General features: G+C 41.7%; 1 protein-coding gene across 1 annotated transcript; it reads left to right on the top strand.

Moving 5' to 3' along the window:
- The first annotated feature begins 259 nt into the window (after positions 1 to 259).
- Cyp4x1 (cytochrome P450 family 4 subfamily X member 1) lies at positions 260 to 23,589 on the top strand. Its single transcript, XM_090333757.1, has 12 exons — positions 260 to 436; positions 1,483 to 1,624; positions 2,762 to 2,806; positions 4,678 to 4,805; positions 8,196 to 8,323; positions 8,405 to 8,559; positions 12,153 to 12,253; positions 13,319 to 13,509; positions 16,811 to 16,944; positions 19,218 to 19,282; positions 20,784 to 20,866; positions 21,668 to 23,589. The coding sequence occupies exons 1-12, from the start codon at positions 260 to 262 to the stop codon at positions 21,831 to 21,833; spliced, it is 1,515 nt and encodes a 504-aa protein (XP_090189883.1). The 3' UTR covers positions 21,834 to 23,589.
- Positions 23,590 to 24,544: the final 955 nt, after the last annotated feature.

Raw genomic sequence — 24,544 nt, 5'->3', positions numbered from 1 at the left:
ATCCAGGAGCTGGAGCGCGTCTGCTCCTTCAACCCTGACCTGAGCTGTCCCTCCCATCGCCCTTCCTTCCTCCTTCCCGGGATTCCAGGGTTTAGAGAAGAGAGGGCAGAGTAAGAACCTCCCCGCCCCACTTCCCCGGGTCTGGAGGAAGCGCACGCGCCCTGTGGACACAGCCCCCCATCCCCCAGCCTCCGACTGCTGGCTTGCGTCGGTGTGCGCCGAGCGCAGATCGCACAACGTCCCCACGCGCCCGCGAGCCATGGAGGCCTCCTGGCTGGAGACGCGCTGGGCGCGGCCCTTGCACCTGGCCTTCGTGTTCTGCCTGGCTCTGCTGCTGCTGCAGGCCATCAAGCTCTACGTACGGAGACAGCGGCTGCTCTGGGACCTGCGCTCCTTCGCCACGCCTCCCACCCACTGGTTTCACGGCCACCAGAAGGTAGATGGAAGGGAGGGGTCAAGGAGGCTGTATCCTTCGCTTCCTGGGGACCTGGGCTCTGCTTAGTCCGCTCAGCCTTCCCCCCTCCCCCCGCCCCGCAGCCCTACAGGAAAAGAGTACAGAGAGTCAGTAATGCGATGCTGGGATGGATGTGGAGAGCCTGGATCTTGAAAAAGAAAGCCAGGTGTATTGGAGACAACCTGTCTCCATTTCTCTGCATACACCACATTGCAAAATGCCTTCCACATACATTGTTTTGTTTTTGTGGGAGGGTGGGAGGGGAGAAGTGGGGGAGGGAGAGAGGCTGTGTACTGGTACTGGGGTTTGAACTCCTAGTCTTATGGCCTTGCTTAGCCTCTTGATTAAAGCAGGCAGTTGGGCACTTGGGGCCACACCTCCACTTCCACCTTTGTGCTGGTTATTTGGAGATAATATTCTCTCTCATATGTCTGCAGGGGCTGACTTTGAATTGTGATTCTCAGATCTCAGCCTCCTGAGTAGTTAAGATTACAAATGTGAACCACCAGCACCGGGTAATTCTGGTAAAATTTTATATTTTACTTTTTTCTTAGTTCTTCAGAACTAGTTATGAGACAATGATTGAGAGTAAGAAATTTATTTATTATTTATTTTAGCAATTTAATTTTGCAAGAGTAACTTTAGCAGATTTGTCAGGTGCGAGGATGGGAAGGCTACCACATCAAATCATTGTCAAGCAGATCACTGCTAGGTAACTGGAGCTTATTCTCACTAGAAAACTCTGCACTTCAGAGTTATCCTGCTGAAAAAAGAAAAGGAATTAGAGTCACGTTATACCAACTCCTGTCAGTCACTCAGCACTGTGAGTGGTGTTAAATCCCCAGCACTACAAACTCATGCATAGTGTGCTAATAGGAAAAGTACCTGCCCTCATGTAGTAGTATTACAAGTACCACTACAGTTTATGTAGATGTACAAGTTTCTATTGCTTCCTGGTTTCTTCAAATAGATACCCAAGAATGGTGTCACTAGTCTCCTAATTTCTATCACTTTTTTTGACATTGCAGTTTCTTCAGGAAGATACAATGGAGAAACTTGAGGAGATTGTTGAAAAATATCCTTGTGCTTTCCCTTGCTGGATTGGGCCCTTCCAGGCCTTTTTCTTTATCTATGACCCAGACTATGCAAAGACACTTCTAAATAGAACAGGTAAGAAAAGGAGCAAATCTCAGGAACCTAATCCTTCAAGAAGCAAGATGCACATGACCCAGGCAGGACCTGAAGCAAAAATTGGTATTATGTCTTTAAGAGACCCTGGAGTAAGTACAGAGATGGGCCAAGAATCCTAGCCAGGTAGAGATTTTCATAAGCTCCTAGTTCCTTATCTCTCGTCCCTCGTCCTGACTATAGAGCTCTTTATAACCCAGCCTTGCCAGGAGTTTTCCAGCCTCACTCTGTGTTCAGAGGAAATCTGAAAACACTACCTCTTCTGGTTACCAGAATATTCATTTACCAGTCGACCTCTTGACCATGATCCACACTGGTTTTCCTTTCTTTGTGGTTCTCATCCCCTTTTCTTTTGGAGGCATGAGTTATCCATTCCAATTTCAGACCATCTATCATGGCCTAGTTTATAACATAATGCTCCAATGACAAGCTTTTGTTCATAAATGTGTCATGTTCTAATCTCCCTTTCTTTGTATATCCTTAATAAACCCTAGTAAGAGCCAGGCACCAGTAGCTCACGCCTGTAATCTTAGCTACTAAGGAGGCTGAGATCTGTGGATTTAGGTTCAAAACCAGCCCAGGTAGGAAAGTCTGTGGAACTCTTATGGCCAATTAACTTCCAGAAAACCAGACATGGAGCTCAAATGGAAGAATGCTATCCTTGGTCAAAAGAAGCTCAGCCCAGGCCCTGAGATCAAACCCCAGAACTGGCACAAAAGCAAACAAACTCTGGTAAGAGGAAACAGCCTTTCCCTGAATGTTTCCATGTTTCACAGCCCTCCTGATCTATCTCAAGTTCACAATTTAAGAGTAAGATACTTGTACATTAGGCCACAAGAACATGACAAGGCACTCCTACTCTGGCAATCCTTCAGCAATCTGATCCTCTGAAACCAGAGGAGAATCTGAGTATGGGTCCACTCTGCCTCCTGGGACTTGCTATTTATTCTCTGTAATTGAATCAAGACTTATGGTTTCCCTCTATTTCTAAGTGCTATCTCCCTCTGCTTACTGTTCATGCTAAAATGCAAGTAAATGAAGAAAACCTCTTCCTGTCTTCAACTGGTAAAGAGTGTTTCCTCTAATACTGCCTTCTGTTTCCTCTGTTTGATTCTGCAGACCCTAAATCTCAGTACCTGCACAAGTTCACGGCACCATGTTTTGGTATGTGCCAATGAGACAGGTAATCCACTCTTGCCCCAAGTCCCCTTTCTGTTCAAAAATTAGAAGAGACTCATATCTGAGCTCAAAAGCATCAAGAGTAAGGTAGATCTATAATGAACATCATTTAGAGGAAGGTCAAAAGGAGCTCAAAGGTCAAAATAGCAGAGTATTCTGGAAAGACTCCTGATCCATTGATCTCCTGACAGTCCCATTTTCAAGGCAGCATATGCAAGATCTTCTCCTCTTTCTTTAAAATTGTAGCATGGTTATCCTATTCCATTTTTTTTATTATTTTTATCTTGCTTCCTGAAGTTTTTTTCTTGAGCTTTCTTTTTGGAGTTTTCTTATTTCTGTATGTCAACCGGTGAAACTTTCTCTAAAATACATTTTGTGAGTAGATAAAGCCAGCTTTTTTGTCAAGTAATTTGTTTGACCAGGAGAGAATTAACTGAAAGAATATAAACTTTTGAAGCTGGAAGCAATGGCTCATGCCTATAATCCTAACTACTCAGAAGGCTCAGATTTGAGGGCAACAAAGACTGTGAGACTCTTATCTCCAATTAACCACTAGAAAATTGAAAGTGGTGCTGTGGCTCAAGGGGTAGGATGGTAGCCTTGAGCTGAAGAGCTCAGGGACAGCGCCCAGGCCCAGAGTTCAAGCCCCACTAGTGACAAAAAAAAAAAAGAATATAAACTTCTGGCTCGATTTCCAGCAGATTTGAATCCTGCCCTTAACCCAATAGACTAATCAAATGTGATTTTAAGGGAAGCAATTTAACCTCTCCATGCCTCAGTTTCCTTAGCTTTGAAAATGAGGATAAGTATCCCTGTTTTGGTTGCTTGAGATAAGTGAAACACGTATTTCTAGCTCATGCTGTTATGGCTGGCATTGTAAGGGCACCAAGCCATGCATCATAAGCTTGGTGTATGGTAAGCACTCAATGAGTGTGTCAATCAAATGTTAAAGTCCTTTGAAAGCTAAGTCCTTAATAACCATCTGACAATGAATGACAGAGATATTAACCTTGATTCGTAATTTCAAATTGTGCCATTGACAACCAGAATTCAAGGAGATATCTGGGAACCAAATGGACCTCCTTGTCTAGTTTTTAATAAATTTATTTTCACAGTTTGGCTCATGAATTGGCTTTCAGTGAGTAGGAAATGAATATATGTGTGTGTGTGTGTGTGTGTGTGTGTGTGTGTTTCTCCCATGAGCTAGAGAGGAACTAGGTTAATTATCTTTTTCGTTTGTTTGTTATTTATGGGGCTTGAGTTCTTGGCCTGGGCACTGTCCTTGAGATCGTCAGCTCAAGGCTAGTGCTCTACCACATGAGCCTCTTCCGGTTTTCTGGTGGTTAATTGGAGATAAGAGTCTCACAGACTTTCATGCCCAGGCTGGCTTTAGATCGAAATCCTCAGATCTCAGCCTCCTCAGTAACCAGAATTACAGGTGTGAGCCACTACTGCCTAGCTGTTAAATATCTTATATGTGCACTTTCATTTATCTTCATAACATGGCATTTATTGTCACACTTGATTGCAGAGAAAAGTATGCCTCGGAGAGGTTAAGTAACTTCCTTAATGACTACCTAGGTTATAATTCATGATTTTAGAGTTGGCATTCTCATCTCATCAGGCTTCCAAATGTGTCAGACATTAAGCCTTTCTCCAAGTGTTAAATATATCCAGCCCAGATGCAGACATCACTCAAGACTCTGACGTCATAATCAGCAGGCACCACTTTTGACATTTCGGTATTTCATGGTGACTGTGGGCCACGGTCTCTCGGGCTGTCTGTGTGCTTCATCTTTACGTCTCCTTCTCACATAATCAAGTGCCGTGAGATTGTGTGCCTTTTCTTTTTCAAGGAAAAGGACTCCTGAATCTAGATGGACCCACATGGTTCCAGCACCGGCACTTACTGACTCCTGGATTCCATTGTGATACCCTGAAAAAGTATGTGGATGCAATGGCCCATTCTGTGAATACAATGCTGGTAAGTGAAGAGAGCACATGGACTGCTGGGCCACTGCAAATGCCTCCAACCAGGACTGTATTAGGCATATATTTTATAAATAATGAAAATCAGAATTTCTAGGAATTAATCATGTATAAATATGCATTGAATAGTAAGTGTCTCCATGAGCATTTGCTGTGTTCTTTGGCTGATTTAAAAAAGAAAAAAAAATCACAGAAGGCTAAGAGCTCCTATCTCTAATCTCTACTCAGGAGACAGTTTGAAGCCATTCCAGGAAAGAAAGTCCACTAGGCTCTTATCTACAACTGACACCAAAAAGCCAGAAGTAGAGCTGTGACTCAGGTGGTAGAGTGCTAGCCTTGAGCAAAAAAAAAACCTAGGTACAGTATCTAGGCCAGAAAAAAGGAAGGAGGGAAAGAGGAAAGGAAGGAAGGAAGGAGGGAGGGAATGGGGGAGGGAGGGAGGGAAAATAAGTCTGACCTTATGTCTAAATATTTCTGAGATTCTCTGGCAGTAATCCAAATATAAAGTGGCACTATTCAGAGAGTAAATGATACGACAGATAAAAAGACAAAAGCATCCATTGGAACTTCGGTCTTTAGACAAGACAATATTTTTGTAGTTATTGGTCATCGGGCTTGAACTCAGGGCCTGGGCACTATTCCTGACCTGTTTTACTCAAGGCTAGTGTTCTACTACTTTGAGCCACGGCTCCACTTCCAGTTTCTGGTGGTCAATTGGTGATAAGAGCCTCACTGGGACTTTTCAGCCTGGGTTGGCTGTAAACTGTGATCCTCATATTTCAACCTCCTGAGTAGATAAGATTGCAGGCATGAACCATGGGAACCCAGCTAAGACCCAAATTTATCATGAACTATATATTGAAATTACCTACATAGCCAATATAGATGAGTGAATTCTAGACAGAGTAAATGACCTTTTCTGGTGGCCCTGAGGGACTGAGCAAAGGATAAGTGTCTCTATTAGAACTGCAGATTTGAGTTTCCTCTTGTAGCAGGTGCAAGATCAAAAGGAGGTAATGTGTATTTTCCAAAGGATCAGGAGGACAATGCATATGAGCATTCTGGTAGCTGGCTTCTGATTTAGAAATGGCTTTTCTTCCAAAGCTTTATTTTGCTGTTGGTTTTTAACTTTAAATTGTATTTCTTTTGAAACCAGACAGTTGCCAACACTAATGACTCTCACCTGTAATCCTACCTGCTCAGGAGACTGAGATCAGAAGATCATGGTTAAAAGCCAGCCCAGGCAGAAAAGTCCCCTTGGCACTCTTATCATCTCCAATTAACCACGAAAACTGGAAGTCGAGTTCTGGCTCAAAGTGACACATTGGTAGCCTAGAGCAAAAAAAAAGGTCAGGGAAAGAACCGGGGCCCTGAGTTCAAGCCCCTCAACTGACAAAAATAGTAGTTGTAGTAAAACTAAACAATTAATATAGTTTCTTTATAAACTTCAAATTCCACAAAGTCAAATTCCCTTCCTTTCTCACCAGCAACCATCTCTGTTCCCCCAAGAAACCACTGTTACCAGTTCTTCAGCTAGGTCAAGCGAGCTTGTAAAGCCAAGCTTAGAGGAGCAGATCTCTGCTGACTGTAGTGAAAATCTGGATGTAAGTTCTCAAGGCAGAAACCAGAGAGCACCAGGTGCAGGCCAGAGGGAAAGGAGTGTATCTGTAGCATCTTCTGATTCTGGTATTGCTAAGTGTTTGGCACAATTTCATATCTGGTGGTAGTTGTATTTGTTTTATCTCCGATTTCTAGGAGCCATTTCTGCCTTCCTTGTCTCATAGTTCTCTGAGTTCCTCCCATATGTCCTCCCACTCATTTTTTCCAAACTCATTACTTGTACCTATCATTAATGTGTACAACTAATATATGTTAATCAAAAATATGTTAGAGCCACGCATGGTAGTACCCATCTGTAACCATAGCTATGTGGGAAGTAGAGGTAGGAGTGGTTTGTGGTCTGAGGCAGGACTATATAAAGTCTGGAGACCTTCTCTGAAAAATAAACTGAAGTGGGCCAGGAGTTTGGCCTAGCAGTAGAGTGCTTGCCTAGCATGCACGAAGATCCGAGTTCAACTCCTCGGTACCACATACATAGAAAAAAAAACTGGAAGTGGTGCTGAGGCTCAAGTGGTAAAGCTCTAGCCTTGAGAAAGTCCAAGGACAGTGCTCAGGCCCTGAGCTCAAGCCCAGGACTGGCAAAAAAAACTAAAAATAAAAATAAACTGAAGTGAAAATGGATGAAGCTATGACTCAAGCAGTAGAGTTCTTACCTAGCACATGAGCCCTACGCAAAATTCAAACCTTGAGTTCAGCAATGCAGATATATATATATATATATATATATATACAGCTTCTCAAATGCAAGTTTTCTGCCTGAGAAGTGAATATTCGATAAACTTTTTATTTTGTCTTGGGTGTGTGTGTGTGTGTATGCATGCCAGTACTGGGACTTGAACTCTGAGCCAGGGCACTACCCCTTAGTTTTTTCACTCAAGATTGACACCCTACCACTTGAGCCACAGCTCCTCTTCCAGCATTTTAGTGGTTAAATGGAGATTGGAGTCTATGGACCCTGTTGCCCAAGCTGGCTTCAAACCATAAGCCTCAGATTTCAGCCTTCTAAGTAACTAGCATTTCTGCCTTAAGCCATTGGCACTTGGCTGGGCAACATTTTAAAAATACCCTTCTTTCATTCACTCTCCAAGTCTTTATCAGTCTAAGTATAGCTCCCATTGACACTCAATAAATATTAGTTTGAACTGAATTTAAGAATTTCAGTTGTTTACATGAAATATTTTTACATAAAAGATAGAGGCATTTGTAACTGGGGATTTGTTGGAATTTAGAAAAGTCAAGTATAGCCACTCAAGCAACACGGAGGTCTGTGTGGAAGCTGATTGGGCAGTTTGTACTTGGCCAGGAACCAGCAATTCCAGATAGCAACTCCTCTTCCTACCTTCTCTCTGCCCCCAATTTCTAAGATGTCCTTTGAAAATGCTCAGTTCTATTTTCAGGGCTTATGGTGGTTGAGATTAGGGATGGAGTACCTAGCATGTTAAGGACTAAAAGAAAACCAAGTCTATGGAAGTGAAGACCGAGTCTATGAGAGGCGAGATGGTCCATTTTATGGACCTCTGATCCATTTGGAAGCAGAATTGTATCATCGGCAGTCTTTTTCCAAATGTGTAGTTTGTTCCATGGTTTTCTCTTTCAAGCCGAGTGTACATTTTCCTCCTTCACACCCAGAGTAAATGTTTGTTTGACTTTGGTTCCTGTGTGTCAAGGCTGTGTCCTTTTGGTCACTGGGGCAGGGGTAGGCAGGAGACTGCAAACAATGGCAGACTGGTGATTGCACTGACCTGACCTTGACCTCCTGTACCAGGATAAATGGGAAAAGATTTACAGTACTCATGAGACAACCGTGGAGGTTTCTGAACCCATCAACCTAATGGCCCTGGACATAATCATGAAATGTGCTTTCAGCCAGGAGACCAACTGCCAAATAAACAGGTCAGTGACAGGAGAGCAAGAAAAGGATATTTGTTCATCATGATCCAGGTTAGTTATTAACACATTGTCTCTATCTTCTAGCACCCATGATTCTTATATAAAAGCAACACTGGAACTTGGGAAAATTATATTTTATCGCTTGTACAATTTTTGGCATCATTATGACCTGATTTTCAAATTCAGTCCTAAGAGCTATCACTTCCAGGAATTAAGCGAAGTGCTACATCAATACACAGGTAAATAAAAAGGTATCTCTTCAGTTTGGGCTTGACCAAGTTCATGCACTGTTTGTTTTAAGTAAGTAGGTTTATTAATGCAAAGTGAAATAAAAGTAGAGCAACAGTGCACTCTCCACACACAAGTGGTAGGCTCTAGAGGGAGCACTGAGCTTTTATTGGGGTCTAAAGACATGGAGGTGGCCGTTCTAAATAACTAGAATTATATGTCATCAACTTTGAATGCATTATACCTCTGAAAGTTATTAATTGAAGTCAGTATAAACAAGAAAGAATCTTTCTTTCACTCTTTCTTTTTTTCTTTCATTTTTCTTTTTTTTTCCAAACCTGGGGCTTGAACTCAGTTGCCTAGGCACTGTCCCTGAGCCTCTTGTGCTCAAAACTAGAGCTCTACCACTTGAGCCACAGCTTCACTTCCAGCTTTTTCTGAGTAGTTTACCAGAGATAAAAGTCTCACAGGCTTTTCTGCCCTAGATGACTTTGAACTACTATCCTCAGATCTCAGCCTCCTGATTATCTAGGATTATAAGGCATGCTCCACTGGCACCCAGTTAAATGTTTGCTCTTCATGGGGCTTTTACATGAACATCACTCAAAGAAATTGCAACTTGAAGCCTTTAAAAAGAGCTTACTATTAGGAGAAAGGAAAAAGGAATAGACTGGTCTTGATTCTCAACAGACTAGGACTATTTATTGAGACATAACAGCAAGGGGTAGCAACCCTTTCTTGGTATTGGAGGTTATGTGAGGGAACAGATTTGGGATCAGGCTTATGGGATCTGAGCAAGGAGGCAGAAGTTAATGAAGAAGTCTAGTGGGGTGGGTAGGCTTTTCAGTTGGGCCCACAATGGAATGTTTACAGCCAGGTTTAGGTGGATTGCCTTTCCCATGCCTAGGGTTTTGCCTGACATCTGTATGAGCCTGGGATAGTAGGGTTGGGGTCAATCCTTTATATTCCATCTTTGGATATATAAAATGATTGGGCCAAGAGAGGAGAGACAAGTCCTTCACATATGGTCTTTGGCTACATAAAAAGATTGGGTTGGAAAAGGAGACCTGGAAAGAAGCTGGACTCTTCTTTGGAAATTTTTTGTCTTGTCCTGTTGGGGATTTATTGTCTGAACTGTCCTGTTTGGGATCTGTAATGCAAACAATCCCATTTGGGTTTTTACAGTAGAGTGTCATGCTGACACCAGCTGTTCTGCACTTACAGGTAAGGTCAGGGGAGAAGTTCTGAGACCCAGGAGAATCCTGTAGAGGGGGTAGTCAGTGCCATGGGAGCAACATGGAGTTATGAAACAAAGCAGATTCCCATCACTTGCTACATCCATAGTAGTTATTAATCCTATCAAAACTTTTCTGTGTAATACATAACCTTATCATATGTAGTGAGCATAAATATCAATTAACAAGAAGGCATTGAAAATTTCAAAACACACATGGCAAGTGGTTTTTTTATGAAGTGACCACAGTACTAATTACAAGCTAAAATACCCCTGAGACATTGAAAGGAATCTAGGGAAAGGGTAGACATGATAATGTCATCAAAAGTAGACTGATTCAGGGCCGGAAGTTTGGCGTAGCGGTAGAGTGCTTGCCTAGCATGCACAAGGACCCAGGTTCAATTCCTTGGTAACACATACATAGAAAAACTGCCGGAAGTGGTGCTGAGGCTCAAGTGGTGCTGAGCTCTAGCCTTGAGAAAGCCCAAGGACAGTGCTGAGGCCCTGAGCTCAAGCCCAGGACTGGCAAAAAAAAAAGTTGACTGATTCAAAAATATGTTTATACTAGTAAGACATAAACTACAAATCTAACATTACTTTTCTGACATTGCATATCACACAATCTGACATTACTTTTCATGAATGCCATAATAGAGAAAATGTATGAGGCTGCCAATCCTTTGTCAGCTTCACCACTTACTAGCAACATAACTTTGGACTAGTTTACTTACTGCTTTGTCTCATTGTCATCAGTTCAGTGGGGATAAAATAGAAACCTTGCTCCTAGGTTTTGGGTTGATGATGAATATGCAGAACAGCTGGAGCAGTTCTCTGCACTAAATGCATTAAATATAAAATAGTGTCACTATTATCAAATATGTTTGCCCCTAGGAGAGATACACTGACAAATTCATACACACACACACACACACACACACACATACACACACACACACACACACACACACACACTATAAGGAGGACATTCAGAGAAGCAGTGTAGAGAAATTTAAGCTAAAGGTAGATATTGTATAGAAGCAATAGTCATGCAGCTGAGGGGACTTCATGCTCCCTCTTCACATGCAAAACTATCAATATTAGTTTGTTGGAGCAAACAGGAATGCATTTGACAGTAGCTATGGAAGACTTGATGTGACAATTCTTTGCATTTTCTTTGTCCTATACAATTCTGATGAAAAATGCAAAGGATTAAGGAAAATGCATCCTCTGTTCTGCTGTTTCTCAATGCTTGGCCCTAGTACTTTGAATTGTTGAGCGTTCCTGTGTGTGGTGCCAACAGAATTTCCTCAGTTGTGGCAACTAGGAATGTCTCCATTCATTGTTGAATGTCTCGAGAGGTCAGATTATCCCCAGTTGAGAATGCTTCCCCACAGTGAGGTCTGTGTTTTCTAATAGTCCTGTAAGTTAATTTTTGTGCAAATTAGAAGGTTGTCTGGATTTTTGTGTGTATATGTACAGTTAGTAGCCCCATTTGTTGAAAAATGAAAAAACAAAAACCTTTGTCCATTAAATCATATCGCCTTTTTCTTTTAAATCACAGACTAGTTGACTCTATTTGAACAGTTCTATGTTTTTTATTATGGCCCTTGTATGGATTCACCAGTTCCCTCACAGATAGCCCACTGCCTTGATTATTGTGACTTTGGAGCAAATCTCAGAGTTAAAGTGTCAATCCTCTAGCATGTTTCTTTAATGTTATGTTAGCTATTTCAGTTCTTCTCCCAGCCTTATACCCACAAAGCATTAAAAGTCAAAATGAAGACATTAACTAGGAAAAACTTTTTTGTGTGTGTGGGTCATGGGACTTGAACTCTGGGCCTGGGCATTGCCCTTGGGCTCTTCAGCTCAAGGCTGCCACCCTACTCCTAGAGCCACAGCCCCTTTTCTAGTAATTAATTGGAAATAAGAGTCTCAGGGTCTTTGTTGCCCAGGCTGGCTTTGAACCACGATCCTCAGATCTCAGCCTCCTGAGTAGCTAGGATTGCAAGCATGAGCCACCATGCCCAGCTTGGAAAAAATCTTTTTTTAAAAAAAGAACAAAATAAACAAAAAGGACACAAAGAGAAAATAACAAAATATAAAAATTAGTAAGATGCAATGGCAAGCTTGGCACTGGTGGCTCATGCTTGCCTTGAGAGTTTTGTTTCTTTGAAACTTTTATCAAATGCCATACCTTCATGCTAAATAAACCATCTGTTTATGAATCTATTTAAGTGTAATGAGCCCACTCTGGCCTCTGGAAAACAGGCAAGAGGTTAAGCTGTTCGTAGGACCTGCCGTTGGTTTATAATTTCCTTGACTTTGATGTATATTGCTGTCACTTTGGTAATTGTGACATATTTTTCTCAGAAAAGGTAATTCAGGACAGAACAAATTTCCACAGGACTGGAATAAAGGAGAATAACACTCAGAAGGATCAGGATATTCTGGATATTATTCTTTCTGCCAAGGTAAATGTTCCAGATATCTAAGTCTGCTCAAACAGCTAGTCAGTTGTGTAGAGTTGGAGTGTTGAGGCAAAAGCAACTAAATTCCACGGTAGTTTAAAAGTGAAGGTGTGGCTTAAGTGGTAGCGTGCTAGCCTTGAGCAAAAAGCCAAGCAAGAGCATGTGACCCTGAGTTTAAGACTCAGTACTAGCACAACAGCACTGTGAATGGAGAGATTGACTCTATGCAGTTTGGGGTTAGTCTGGCTTCTGCAACTCTCCTACTAAAGGGAGTCAGTGATGACTAAATTATTTATTTGACAGGAATTATGATAAAGTACATGAAATGTAGAGAATCCCAAGAAATGGGTCACACATGCAAGCATGTAAAATGAAGAGCTGGTATTTTTTTAATCTGGATATGTTGGTTGGAAGAATACCAGTCAGTTTTTAATTATAGTGACTGGTCATTTCCACATATGTTGCTTTATTATTAAATGTTGGCTTTTTTATTAAGCAAAAAGGAGAATATTCATGCATGAAGTGGCATCCACTATATGTATATGTGTATATGTATGTGTATGTATGCAAACATTTACAACTATATATTGTCTGTAGTTATGTTTAAATAATATATGTATAAACTAAATATACCTACATAAATGCATACACAGACATATATGGGGTTTATTTGTCAGTTGTGGGAATCAAACCTGAAGCTGTAACCTAAGGCACTTACTTGTAAGCAAATGCTGTGCAACTGAACAAAACTCCATGTACAACTGTAATCATTAATTGTTGTTGAGGCACCTTGTACTTAAACCAAAAAAAAATTGAAAATTTTTTTCATCTAGATAGTTTGGTGAAAATGTCAGAAGTTCCACTTGAAAAAGTCTGCTTTTCTTATCTAACATTGGCTCCCTTTCTGAGCTCTCGACTACAGTGTGGCTCATTACTGTCTGCTGAGCTGAATTGAAATTAAGATTCTTTAAAAAATTGAAAATGTTCCCCTACATCCACGATTTCATTTGTGCCGCCAAACGTCAGTAAGCTGACACCTTATCAAAATGTCTCCATTGTACATCTTAGGCTGAAAATGAAGACAGCTTCCGCGAGGCTGACCTGAGCTCTGAAGTGGCCACATTCATGTTGGCTGGGTATGACGCCTCAGCAGCCAGCCTATCCTGGCTCCTCTACTGCCTGGCTATGCACCCTGAGCATCAGGAGAAATGCCGGGAGGAGGTCAGGAGCATCCTAGGGGATGGGTCTTCCATCACCTGGTAAGATCTACATCCCTAAACATTTTATATTTTATCTTTATCCTCATTGGAGTGTGTGTGTGTGTGTGTGTGTGTGTGTGTGTGTGTGTGTGTGTGTTGGTATCAGGTTCTAGACCTTGTGCCTTTGCTTGACTTTTTACACTCAAAGTGTCATGTTACATCTTGAACCACACCTCTACTTTCTGCTTTTCGCTAGATAATTGTAGATCAGAGTCTCATGAACTTTTCTGCCTGGGCTGCCTTCTAAGTTCAGTCCTCAGATTTCAGTCTCCTGAGTGGCTAAGATTATAAGAGTAAGCAAAGAGCAAGCCTTACTTTACTTTTTGCCTGATACCTTAGTATGTTGCTCCTCAAGATATGTGCTTAGGGAAGCGGAAAGGGCAGGCTCCTTTTTTGTTCTTCCTCAAGAGAACCTCATATTTGTTCCTTGTCATTTGCAAAGGAAATATACTCATCCAGAAATTCCCTGTCATTGTTTTTCTACTCAGTCATGTGTATAATATCACATTTATTCCTTTCACCCAAGCTCTGGCATATTGGTAATGAGGAGGTTTGTGTGTCTGCTCTTAGAAAGTACAATACAGAGTTGATTGCCACAGGCTTCTAGTACACTGTCCGATGAGGTAGTGCCTCACAAAAGTACTTTGTCTGTGGTTGGCTATGAAATTACTATTGCTGTGAGCAGAACCAAGTAGGAAGCCTCTATCTTCCCATGTAGCTAAGCAACCATTTTTAATCCTTCATTGAATTTGGAAAAACTATCATCTTCTAACATAAATTAGATATTTTAACATTGACTAAGGTAAATGCCTTCATGTCTCAGATCTTGGCCTTTGAGCCACAGCTCTATTTTTGGTTAATTGGAGTTAAAAGTCTCATGGAGTTTCCTACCTGGGATGACTTTGAACTCCGATCCTTGGATCTTGGGCCTTCTGAATAACTAGGATTACAGGCAGGACCACCAACACCTGGCTTGCTTTTCTCATTCTTGTTTGGCTGAAAAGTGAAAATAGTAACTTAAGTCTCCAGCAGGTAAGAAAATAAATACCATGGGGCCTAGAGTTTGGTCTAGTGGTAGATAGAGTGCTTGCCTAGCATGCATGAAGACCCAGGTTCGATTCCTTGGTACCACAGACATAGAAAAAAAATCAGAAGTGGTGCTGAGGCTCAAATGGTAGAGCTCTAGCCTTGAGAAAGTCCAAGGACAGTGCTCAAGCCCTGAGCTCAAGCCCAGGACTGGCAAAAAAAAAAAAAAACCCAGATGATCTGTTAACTGCATGTACTTTGAAGAAAGAAATATGTTTTTACTCTGTAACGTGTACATATTGTTACAGTTAGTAAAATGTGTATGTGGGATTCTGAGAATTTATGATTTTTCTAGACAAGTAATAAGAACACGTTGCAAAGAGCCAAAGAGCGATTTCTAAGAAAGTTTCTCTCTTTGAATCGTTGTCAGACCATCTCTAAGTTGGCTTAAAATACTTTTGTTCTTTTTGCACAATGATTGAGATGAATACAGTTGTACAAAGTGCCAGGGTAGGGCCGGGAGTTTGGCCTAGTGGTTAAAGTGCTTGCCTAGCATGCATGAAGACCCGGGTTCGATTCCTCGGTACCACATACATAGAAAAAAGCCAGAAGTGGTGCTGAGGCTCAAGTGGTAGAGCTCTAGCCTTGAGAAAGTCCAAGGACAGTGCCCTGAGCTCAAGCCCAGGACTGGCAAAAAAAAAAAAAAAAGTGCCAGGGTAAGCAGCTTTATCAGTTTTTATCCTCAGCTTGGGGAGGAAAGAGCTCAAAACTAGAATTTCACATTACTGAGTGGCCAAAGCCTGCATTCAAAACACAAAATCCAAAAAATGTTAGAAATACAATTAGGCATGTAGACTTTTTTAATCAAAGGCATATGACTGGCTAGGATGCAAATTTTAAAAAACAAACCAACAAGCAAATGAAGCAAATGTTGCTGGGTACTGGTGGCTAACACCTATAATCCTAGCTACTGAGGATCTTGGTTCAAAGCCAGCACAAGCAGGAAAGTACTTGAGACCGTATCTCCAAATAACCACCAGCAATCCAGAGATGGAGCCATGACTCAAATGGTAGAGCACTAACCTTGAGTGCAAACGCTCTACGACTAGTGAAAATAAATAAATGGAAACAAATCATTCTCCTGCTGATATTTCGAACCTGCTCTTGGGTAAGTTCTTTTCAACTCAGAGGCAAAAAGCTCGAGCAAGTCTTGTCGAACTTCCTTGCCATCCACTGAAATCACAAGCCCAGTGTAGTAACAAACCCTTCCAGTAGCAGCTGTGTGTTTACATGTCTTTCTGTACTCCAGCTGGGTGTCTCTTTGGGTGTGGAAGCTGCCTTGCATGAAGAGTTTGTCATTGATTTATTCTTACCAACCAGCTCCTTTGTGACCCTTCCAGAAATGATTCCAAGAGGAAAAGGGAGCTAGCCCAGAGCTTATTGGCTCTTCTTTCACTGGCCTTGTTATGTGTATCACAGAGACTCCATCAGTTCATCTTTCCCATGGTGATTCACAGTGGTCCTTGGGAAGAATCTTTATCCAACTTTTCCAGAGTGCTCCCTCTTTTGTCCAGTCCATAAGGACAGCTTCCACACATCCTTGTCTTGTCTCAGCTGCCTCTGTCCCTTCTGAGTTGCAGCCTTTGTTTGTCAGTCCTGTGTTCCCCAAACTCCAAGGAGAATGTGTGTGATCATCTAAGTGACTATTACAAAGCCTCTCTTTTTTCATGAAACATGGACTACTGCCTCACTCCATTGCCTCTGCACAGTGCATTCCAGCATTCTGACAGTTCTCTTCAAATCATGGGGTGCGCCTCTCTCTTTCTCTCTCTCTCTCCTCTCTCTCTCTCTCTCTCTCTCTCTCTCTCTCTCTCTCTCTCTCTTTCTCTCCCTCTCTCTCTCTCTCTCTCTCACACACACACACACTTTCTCTCTCATACTTTCTCTGTCTCTCAAACTTCTCCCATCTCCTACCTCATTCCTTTTCTTGCTATATATGATGAGCTAGGATTTGCAACATTGGTTCTGAGGAAACTCCTTGGGATACCCCTTTTCTGGCTGCTTAGCCAGTATAAGGTAACTTCACCTCTGAGACTTCAGCTGATCTTCATATAAACAATAACGGATTGCATGAATGCAGAGCAAAATAGCTATGCCCTGAGGGTGACATTTTCTAGGGAAAAAATGCCAGTATTTACCAAGTGGATGAGTCTGAATCTCTCCTTCCCTCCCTCCCTCCGTCCCTTTCTCTCTTCCTCCTTTCTTGTCCTCATAGGGACCAGCTAGAGGAGCTGTCATACACCACAATGTGCATCAAGGAGATGTTTCGATTGCTTCCCCCAATCCCATCCATTTTCAGAGAACTCAGCAAGCCTCTTACCTTCCCAGATGGACGCTCCTTGCCTGCAGGTCTTTTGCATTTTTTTTCTTTAACCAATTCATAGAGAGTGTGAGACTCACTCTTGGGACCACAGTGACAATGATTGGTGGGTTTTTAGCTCCTTAGGGGGCGTCTTAGCCTTTGAGCTAAAAACTCAAGAGGATAATTCATTTTTCAGATATGACTTTTGGTAACTTTTCCAGACCACATAAGCAGTTATAGTAAAGCTAGGCCCAGAATCCACAACTACAGAATCCCTTCCAGGGTTTCTTCCATTGTGAGCTATTGTCTCTATGATAATGTGTGTTAAGCTGTGTGTGTGTGAGTCTCATGGGAAATGAATGTATGTCATTATCTTAATCCTAACATATACCTGTACAATGATTTACATTTTTATAAACACTTAAAATGTTTTTTCAGTTATTTTTATTGTCAGGATAATGTATAGAGGGGTTACAGTTACATTCATCAGATAGTGGGTGCATTACTTCTCGAACATTGATACCCCTTCTCATGTTTTTGTCCCCATTTCCCTCCCCCCCACTCCCTCCCAATCATCTTGTTTTCCCCTTCCCTTCCCATTTCAAATAAACATATATACAATATACCAGGTCACAAAATCAGATACAGTAACATGAGATTAGCCATAAAGGCAAAAAAGAGAAGAGAAATAACATAGTACATTGAGAACAACAATCACACGAGATAAACATCTTGTTTCCACCTAGTCTCATCCTGTATGACCTTATATACACAGGTTTTGAGCTATTGTAATCCTCTTCCAGGAGAGTCCTAGATGTAAACACTTAACACTTCTGGTATGAATTGGCCTTATGTCTATAATCCTAGCTACTCAGGAGGCTGAGATCTGAGGTTCATAGCTCAAAGGCAGCCCAGGAAAGAAAGTTCATGGCACTCTTGTTTCCAATTAAAGCACCAAAGAGCAAGAAGTGGAGCTGTGGCTCAATTGGTAGAGTACTAGCCTTGAGCAAAAAAGTTGAGGGACACCACCTATGCCCTGAGTTCAGGCCCCAGGCCTGGCACAAGAGAAGCAAGGATTCTAATGTGACAGAAACTATGAGAGGAACCCTATCGTGCCAATGAGGTTAATTGACATGAACATACAGTTTCTAAGCAGGATACCTCAGAGAATGCAGGGTTACATGAGACAGCCTTTCACTTATCTGCTTTAGTGTCCTACTAACTAACACTTGCCTTAGGAAATAAGATAATTAGACTGCTTGTGACAAACACCTACAACCTGTTACTGTAACTTAGTTGACAGAACCAGAATTAATGTTCCAGATTTATTTCTGTGCCAAAATGGTGCTCACATTCTCTCTCTCTCCTCTTCCTTCCTTCCTTCCTTCCTTCCTTCCTTCTTTCCTTCTCTTTCCCCTCTCTCCCTTCCCTTCCTCATTCTTTTCTCTCTCCTTCCCTCCTTCTTTACCTTCCTCCCTTCCCCTTCCCTCCCCCCCTCTGTCTGTCTCTCTGTCTCTGTCTCCCTGTCTCTGCCTGTCTCTCTGTCTCTGTCTCTCTCTCCCCCCCCCCCTTGCAGTGTTGGGATTTTGAGCTCAGGACCTTACACTTGCCAAGCAGATGCCCTACTACTTGGTCATTTTCGCTTTCCTTTCTCCGGTAGAATATCACATTTGTATTCAGGCCATGGACCAGGATCCTCTTAGTCACATTTCTTGAGTAGCTGAGTGGCACGTGCCTTCCTACTCAAGTTGTTTATTGGCTAAGAAGATCTCATGAACCTTTTGTACAGACTGACATCAAACCATTATTCTCATCATCCCTGCCTCCCAAGCAGCTAGGATTACAGGCTTGAGCCACCACACCCAACTCTTGTATCTCAACTCACATAAATATTTCTCAGAATTTCCCTATCTTCCATGAATGGACAGCACCAAGAGAAATTAGCTATTGGGTGCATGTAATGGAATTTCAATTCTGCTCCATATTATGTAACCATACTGTCGCTACTGGGTGCTCTAATCTGTTCACAGATTCTTAAGTAACTTCTCAATGTGGCCTTGACATCATCATAGTCTAGCAGTTTGATAATGACATCACGTGTTTCTGAGAGTACACTCCTGACTTGAATGGATTAGAAATTATTGTAAACAAAGGTACAAACCCAAGCTTCATCTTCCCTGGTGGCATTGGCCTTGGCACATAGCCCTGATAAGATCTAGCTCTTTCCTAATAGGAGAAAGGCCTTACAGAGGCGTTATACAACCATAGCCAACAACTTTCTCTTTCTCTCACATTCTCTTTTCTTTCTGTCCTGCCTCAGGAATGACCGTGGTTCTTAGTATTTGGGGTCTTCACCACAATCCTGCCATCTGGAAAAGCCCCAAGGTAGGACTCTTCCTTGGACGTGCTGCAGGAAGGGAAGGCTTATAAAATTCATGCTTTGGTAGCTAAGCATGCAAGTAGCTCCATGGTTAAAGCAAATAACAAAGGACAAATGAACATAAGAACCAAAAGTGTATCAGACTTCCCCACCAGTGGAAACTGTCCTCTTTCGCTATTCCACTTTACCTGAATAGATAAAGTATCTCCAGATTTTCATAGCGTTCCACAATCTGCTCTAAATAGCCAGTTTCTATTTCAGCTACTTATCTGTCAAACTATACTGACCACTCACCCAGATATCCGCACAACTGTGGACAGTTGGTAAGAGTCATTCGGGCATGTTAGCCTTTCCTTTGCTGGGTAGAACAAGATGGCACACTTAAATTGGGTGACTAGAGTACTTTGTAAAGGAATTGTTTATGGACAGGGTTTAGGAAAAGCAAAGTAGTTATCTTCCAGAAATGCTTACTTATTTCAGGCCTTCTGTACCTCATGGAGGATGGAGGGTTATAGAGAGCCTGGAGCAAGAGCTTTAGGAGAAAAGACCATCAGCCAGGATCTGTGGTTAAGATCCAGACAGCAACCTGAGAAAGCTGATAGGGAGAAGCCAGGACCCCAAATTCTCTTCCCCCTCTATATCCTTGCCAGTGCAGAAAGAGAGGAAAGAGGACCTGGGAAGATAAGAGAAGCCAAGTAGTCACTCTGAGTTCCTTCATTCAATGTTCTTACAACTTAATGCATAAGTACCAGTGCTTTTCTTAACATAGCCACTGGGATTTTATGATCGTGACATGGAAGAGGAATGTAGATGACTGTGTCATTTTGGTTTGATTCTAAGTGGGTGAGTTCTTCCAACATGAAAATAATATCAGTCTTGCCACCATATTTTAATCTGACTAGCACACAAGTCAACTAGAGGTCCCAAGAAGGTCTGCGGGTCTAGTGGTACATTGTCTAACAAAGCAGCCACCAGCCACAATGGGGCTCCTGAGCACTTGGAATTTGGCTAGTTGAGAAATGGGTATAGATTTTGAAGTTATGGCATTGAAAATGTGAAATACATTTTTTGCCAGTCCTGGGGCTTGAATTCTGCCTATGTACTGACCCTGAGCTTCTTTTGCTCAAGGCTAGCTCTCTATCAGTTGAGCTTTTTCTGAGCAGTTTATTGGAGATAAAAGTCTCACTGACTTTCCTGCCCAGGCTGGCTTTGAACCAGGATCCTCAGATTGCACTCTCCTGAGTAGCTATGATGACAGGCATGAGCCACCAGTGCCTGGCTATGAAATGTATTCTTAGCAATTATTTATATTGACTATATGTTGAATCAATAGAGGGGTTTTGTTACATAATCCTATTATTAAAAGTAATGTCATCTTTTTGAAATGGGACTATCCTAACATTTGTAACTACATATGTAGTTCACATTTCTAATGAGCAACACAAAGTAGTAGCTTAAGCAATTAGTTCATGTTGTTGGGGGTTGGGGCTGGTCTTCTCATTTCAGGTTTTTGACCCCTTGAGATTCACCAAGGAGAATTCTGATCAGAGACACCCCTATGCCTTCTTACCGTTCTCAGCTGGACCAAGGTGAGGATAATTTGAAGATGTTTGAAAGTATATAAAAATGTTTAGTTAAAAATTGCTCATTCTCTCTAACCCCATGGGGTTCCTCCCTGGAACCCCATCTTCTTGTGAGGTATGAGCCTCATAGTCAGCCCCTAAAAGTCAGTCTGACAAAAACCAACCCTATCTTCTATTATACCCCATGTAACATGCCGCAGAAAATGAGCCCATGACATAAGTATTGCTCACAGGTACAATGCAGTGCATGCATGCACACACATGTACACACATGTACACACACACACACACACACACACACACACACACACACACACAGAGCAAAAGAAACAGTTCTCCCAGTAACTGCAGCTGCCACCCTGCCTAAAGAGGGTGTCACCTAAGAGCCTCTCAATCCATATTCTTGTAGAAATAATAAGGCTAAAAAGTCCAAAGATCTCTAAGACAATTTAGTAGAAAAATACTGTTATACTAGCTAGGCACTGGTGTCTCACACCTGTAATCCTAGCTACTCAAGAGGCTAAGAGCTGAGGACCATTGTTCAAAGTCTGCCCAGTCCATGAGACTCTTACCTCCAGTTTACCACCCAAAAGTTGGAAGTGGGGTTCAAATGGTAGAGTGCCAGCCTTAAGCAAATAAAGGACAGAGACAGGCCTCAAGCCCCAGGACAGGCACACACACACACACACACACACACACACACACATACACACACACACACTGCTAGACGGTGTGAATTTCAAGCTTGTTATTGTAGAAATGTATTAGAATCCAAAGATATTATCACTTCTCCCTGGTTGTCTGCAGGAGCTGCATTGGGCAGCAGTTTGCCATGGTGGAGTTAAAGGTGGCCATAGCTTTGACTCTGCTCCGCTTCAAAGTCACTCCAAACCTCACCAGGCCTCTCACCTTCGCTCACCACATTGTCCTCAGACCTAAGCATGGAATCCATTTGTGCCTGAAGAAACTCTGAATGATAGCCCAAGGGGATAATGACCGTATTTGATTTTAAAGTAGAGATGACAGCTAATGGTACAAGCAAATCTCAGAGGAGCCATATTGAGGGGGAGGTCAGAGGTGAGAGAGGTGAACAGAACTGAAGAAAGAGCTGCACAAGCCCTTTTCCAGGCAACACAGGTAACACCTACGTCTGTTTTCATGTGACTTGGAGAGACTCTTCCATTTTTTTTCCTTTCTCTTCCTAGTAGTAGGGCTTAGTTCAGGGCCTTCTGTTCATTTGGCTTTCTTGGCTGGTGCTCACCACTTGAGCCATGCCACAAGCCCAATTTTTGCTGGTTGTTTTGGAAATGGACTCTCGTGAACGTTCTCCTTGAGCCGACTTGGAGTCTGAATCCCCAGGATCTCAACTTTCTGAATAGCTAGGATTACACATATGTGCCCAATCTTTTTAAAGTCAAGTTATACAAGTAAAAGGCAAATGCACATATGCTAAGTGTAAAACGTATACAATTTAAAACCCCACTTCAGCTGGGTGTTGGTGGTTCTTACCTGTACCTCTAGCTACTTAGAAGACTGAGAGCTGAGGATCATGGACTGAAACCAGCCTTAGCATGTCCTTTCAACATGTCTGTATACATGAGACTCTTCTCTTGAATTAACTACCAAAAAGCCTGAAATACATACTATTGTGGCTCCGAGCTGTAAAGCACTAGGCTTACCCACAAAAACTCAAGGACAATATCCAGGCTCTGAGTTCAAGCCCCAGGACACATACACAAATCCCACTTTACCTAGGCCACTCTCCAGGCTGTATCCAATCTTACCACCTCTCCCCAAAACAGAATACTGCATATATGCACACATACGTGTGCTTTTTATTGTATAGGTCATACATGCATATGTATGTGTTCTTATAGATAGAATATCTCTATTCACTTTTTCACTTCATAAAAACCTTCCTCTTTTCTTATCATAGATTTATGATAGCTTACTATCATAGGGATATACCATAATTTAACCCTTTTTCTTACTGGATATTTAAATTATTTCCAGTTTTTAAATGTGCTTATTGGCCATTTATCATCAACTTGTTTTCTGTAATTTGTCTGTAAGTCATCTATATTGGTTTTTCTCTTTTCACATCTTCTCTTAGCTTCAATTGATTGTACAAGATTTCATTTTGACATGTCCATATGTACAGATGTATGCCTTGATCTATAAGGTTTTCTAGAGTGTTTTCTTCTTAATTGCTCATATTTTTTAACAGTACTGAGATTTGAACTCAGGACCTCATACTTTCTAGGCAGATTCTGTTTCACTTGAACCATGTCCTCAGCCTTTTTTTGCTGTACTTTCTGGATAACTTTTCACATTTTTGTTCAGGGCCAGTCTCAGAGGCTTCCTAAGCATCCCACAGAGCTAGGATTACAGACATGAATCACCATACCTGATTCATGTGTTCTTCATGTATTGTGGATAGTAAATCTCAATTACCCTTTTTTTAAGTAATTCCTCAGATCTTTTTGATGCTTAAAATTGTACTTCTGATACCTTCTACCATATGAAACTCGCTAGATTTCGTGAAGTAAAATTTATGCTTTTAAATTTTTTTAAAATTTAAAAGTCTTCATTTGGAATATTACAAAAAGTATATATTCTGTACACTTTTCTGGTGGTAACCACATTTGTGAAGCTTAAATGAGACTTGTGTGTGGGCTGGGGCTGAGTTTCACAATCAGGACTTCACATGCTAAGCAAGTGCTCTGCCTCTGAACTATATCCCTAGACCTGAACGGGACTTCCCTAACAATTTCCAGATTCATCACTCTTGGAAACCTAATCTGAGATTTATATCTATATATTTTTTGGTGATACTAGGGATTGAACTCAGGGCCTTGCATTTGCTGAGCAAGTAGCTGCAGCCACTCCACCAGCTCTTTTTGCATTGGCTCTTTTCATGATAGTGTCTCCCTTTATGCTTGAGTCTGCCTGGACTGTGATCCTCCTATTTGCACTTCCTGTGTTGTTCAGCCATTAGCTAAAATGGGGTTCTGTGAACTTTTTCCTTGGCTGGCTTCAATTTAACATGCCCAGTTGTGTATACAGTGTGTCTTGATCAGTATCATCTCTTCTGTTGTTCCCTCTGATCCACCCAACCCCACCCGTTTGTTCAAGTTTCTTGGTTCCATTTTCACATATTTACATTGGGTATTATGAGTATACTCCCCACCATTCCTTTCCCCATTTGTCTGTCCCTCTCCCCTTAAATCCTACCCCTCTCAGACATGCTTCATCTTCCTAACGTTCATGTTGTTCAACTGGCTGTTAATTGTTAAAGGGTTTACTCCATGGAAACCCACCCCTGTGTATACCATACCTGTCTGTTTGATCTGTATATATGCATATGGCCCCATATGGGTTGTCATATATATCACCTATGTTTATATTAAATCTAACTACCACAAATGAGAGAAAACATGTTCCACTTATCTCTCTGAGTCTGATTTACTTCAATCAATATTATTTTCTCCAGGTTCATTATTTCTCTGCAAATGACATTATTATTCTCCCTGATGAGTGAATAAAATTCAGATATATAAAATACGTGTGTGTGCGTGTGTGTGTGTGTGTGTGTGTGCGTGTGTGTGTGTGTGTGTGTGTGTGTATACTGCATTTTCTTGACCTGTTCATTGGTTGAAGGGCATATGGACTGCTTTCATGACT

The sequence above is a fragment of the Megascapheus bottae genome, chromosome 6, assembly GCF_031878675.1.
Source record: "Megascapheus bottae isolate mThoBot1 chromosome 6, mThoBot2.hap1, whole genome shotgun sequence".
Classification (NCBI taxonomy): Eukaryota; Metazoa; Chordata; class Mammalia; order Rodentia; family Geomyidae; genus Megascapheus; species Megascapheus bottae.
The sequence above is the reverse complement of the archived record's forward strand: the minus strand, read 5'-3'. Positions and strand labels throughout refer to the sequence as shown.

Excerpts from the sequence above, each read along its gene's own strand:
- Cyp4x1 (XM_090333757.1), top strand. The coding sequence starts at position 260 with ATGGAGGCCTCCTGGCTGGAGACGCGCTGGGCGCGGCCCTTGCACCTG. Across the intron at positions 4,806-8,195 it reads ATTCTGTGAATACAATGCTG|GATAAATGGGAAAAGATTTA; the intron begins GTAAGTGAAGAG and ends CTCCTGTACCAG. Across the intron at positions 19,283-20,783 it reads CCATCTGGAAAAGCCCCAAG|GTTTTTGACCCCTTGAGATT; the intron begins GTAGGACTCTTC and ends TTCTCATTTCAG.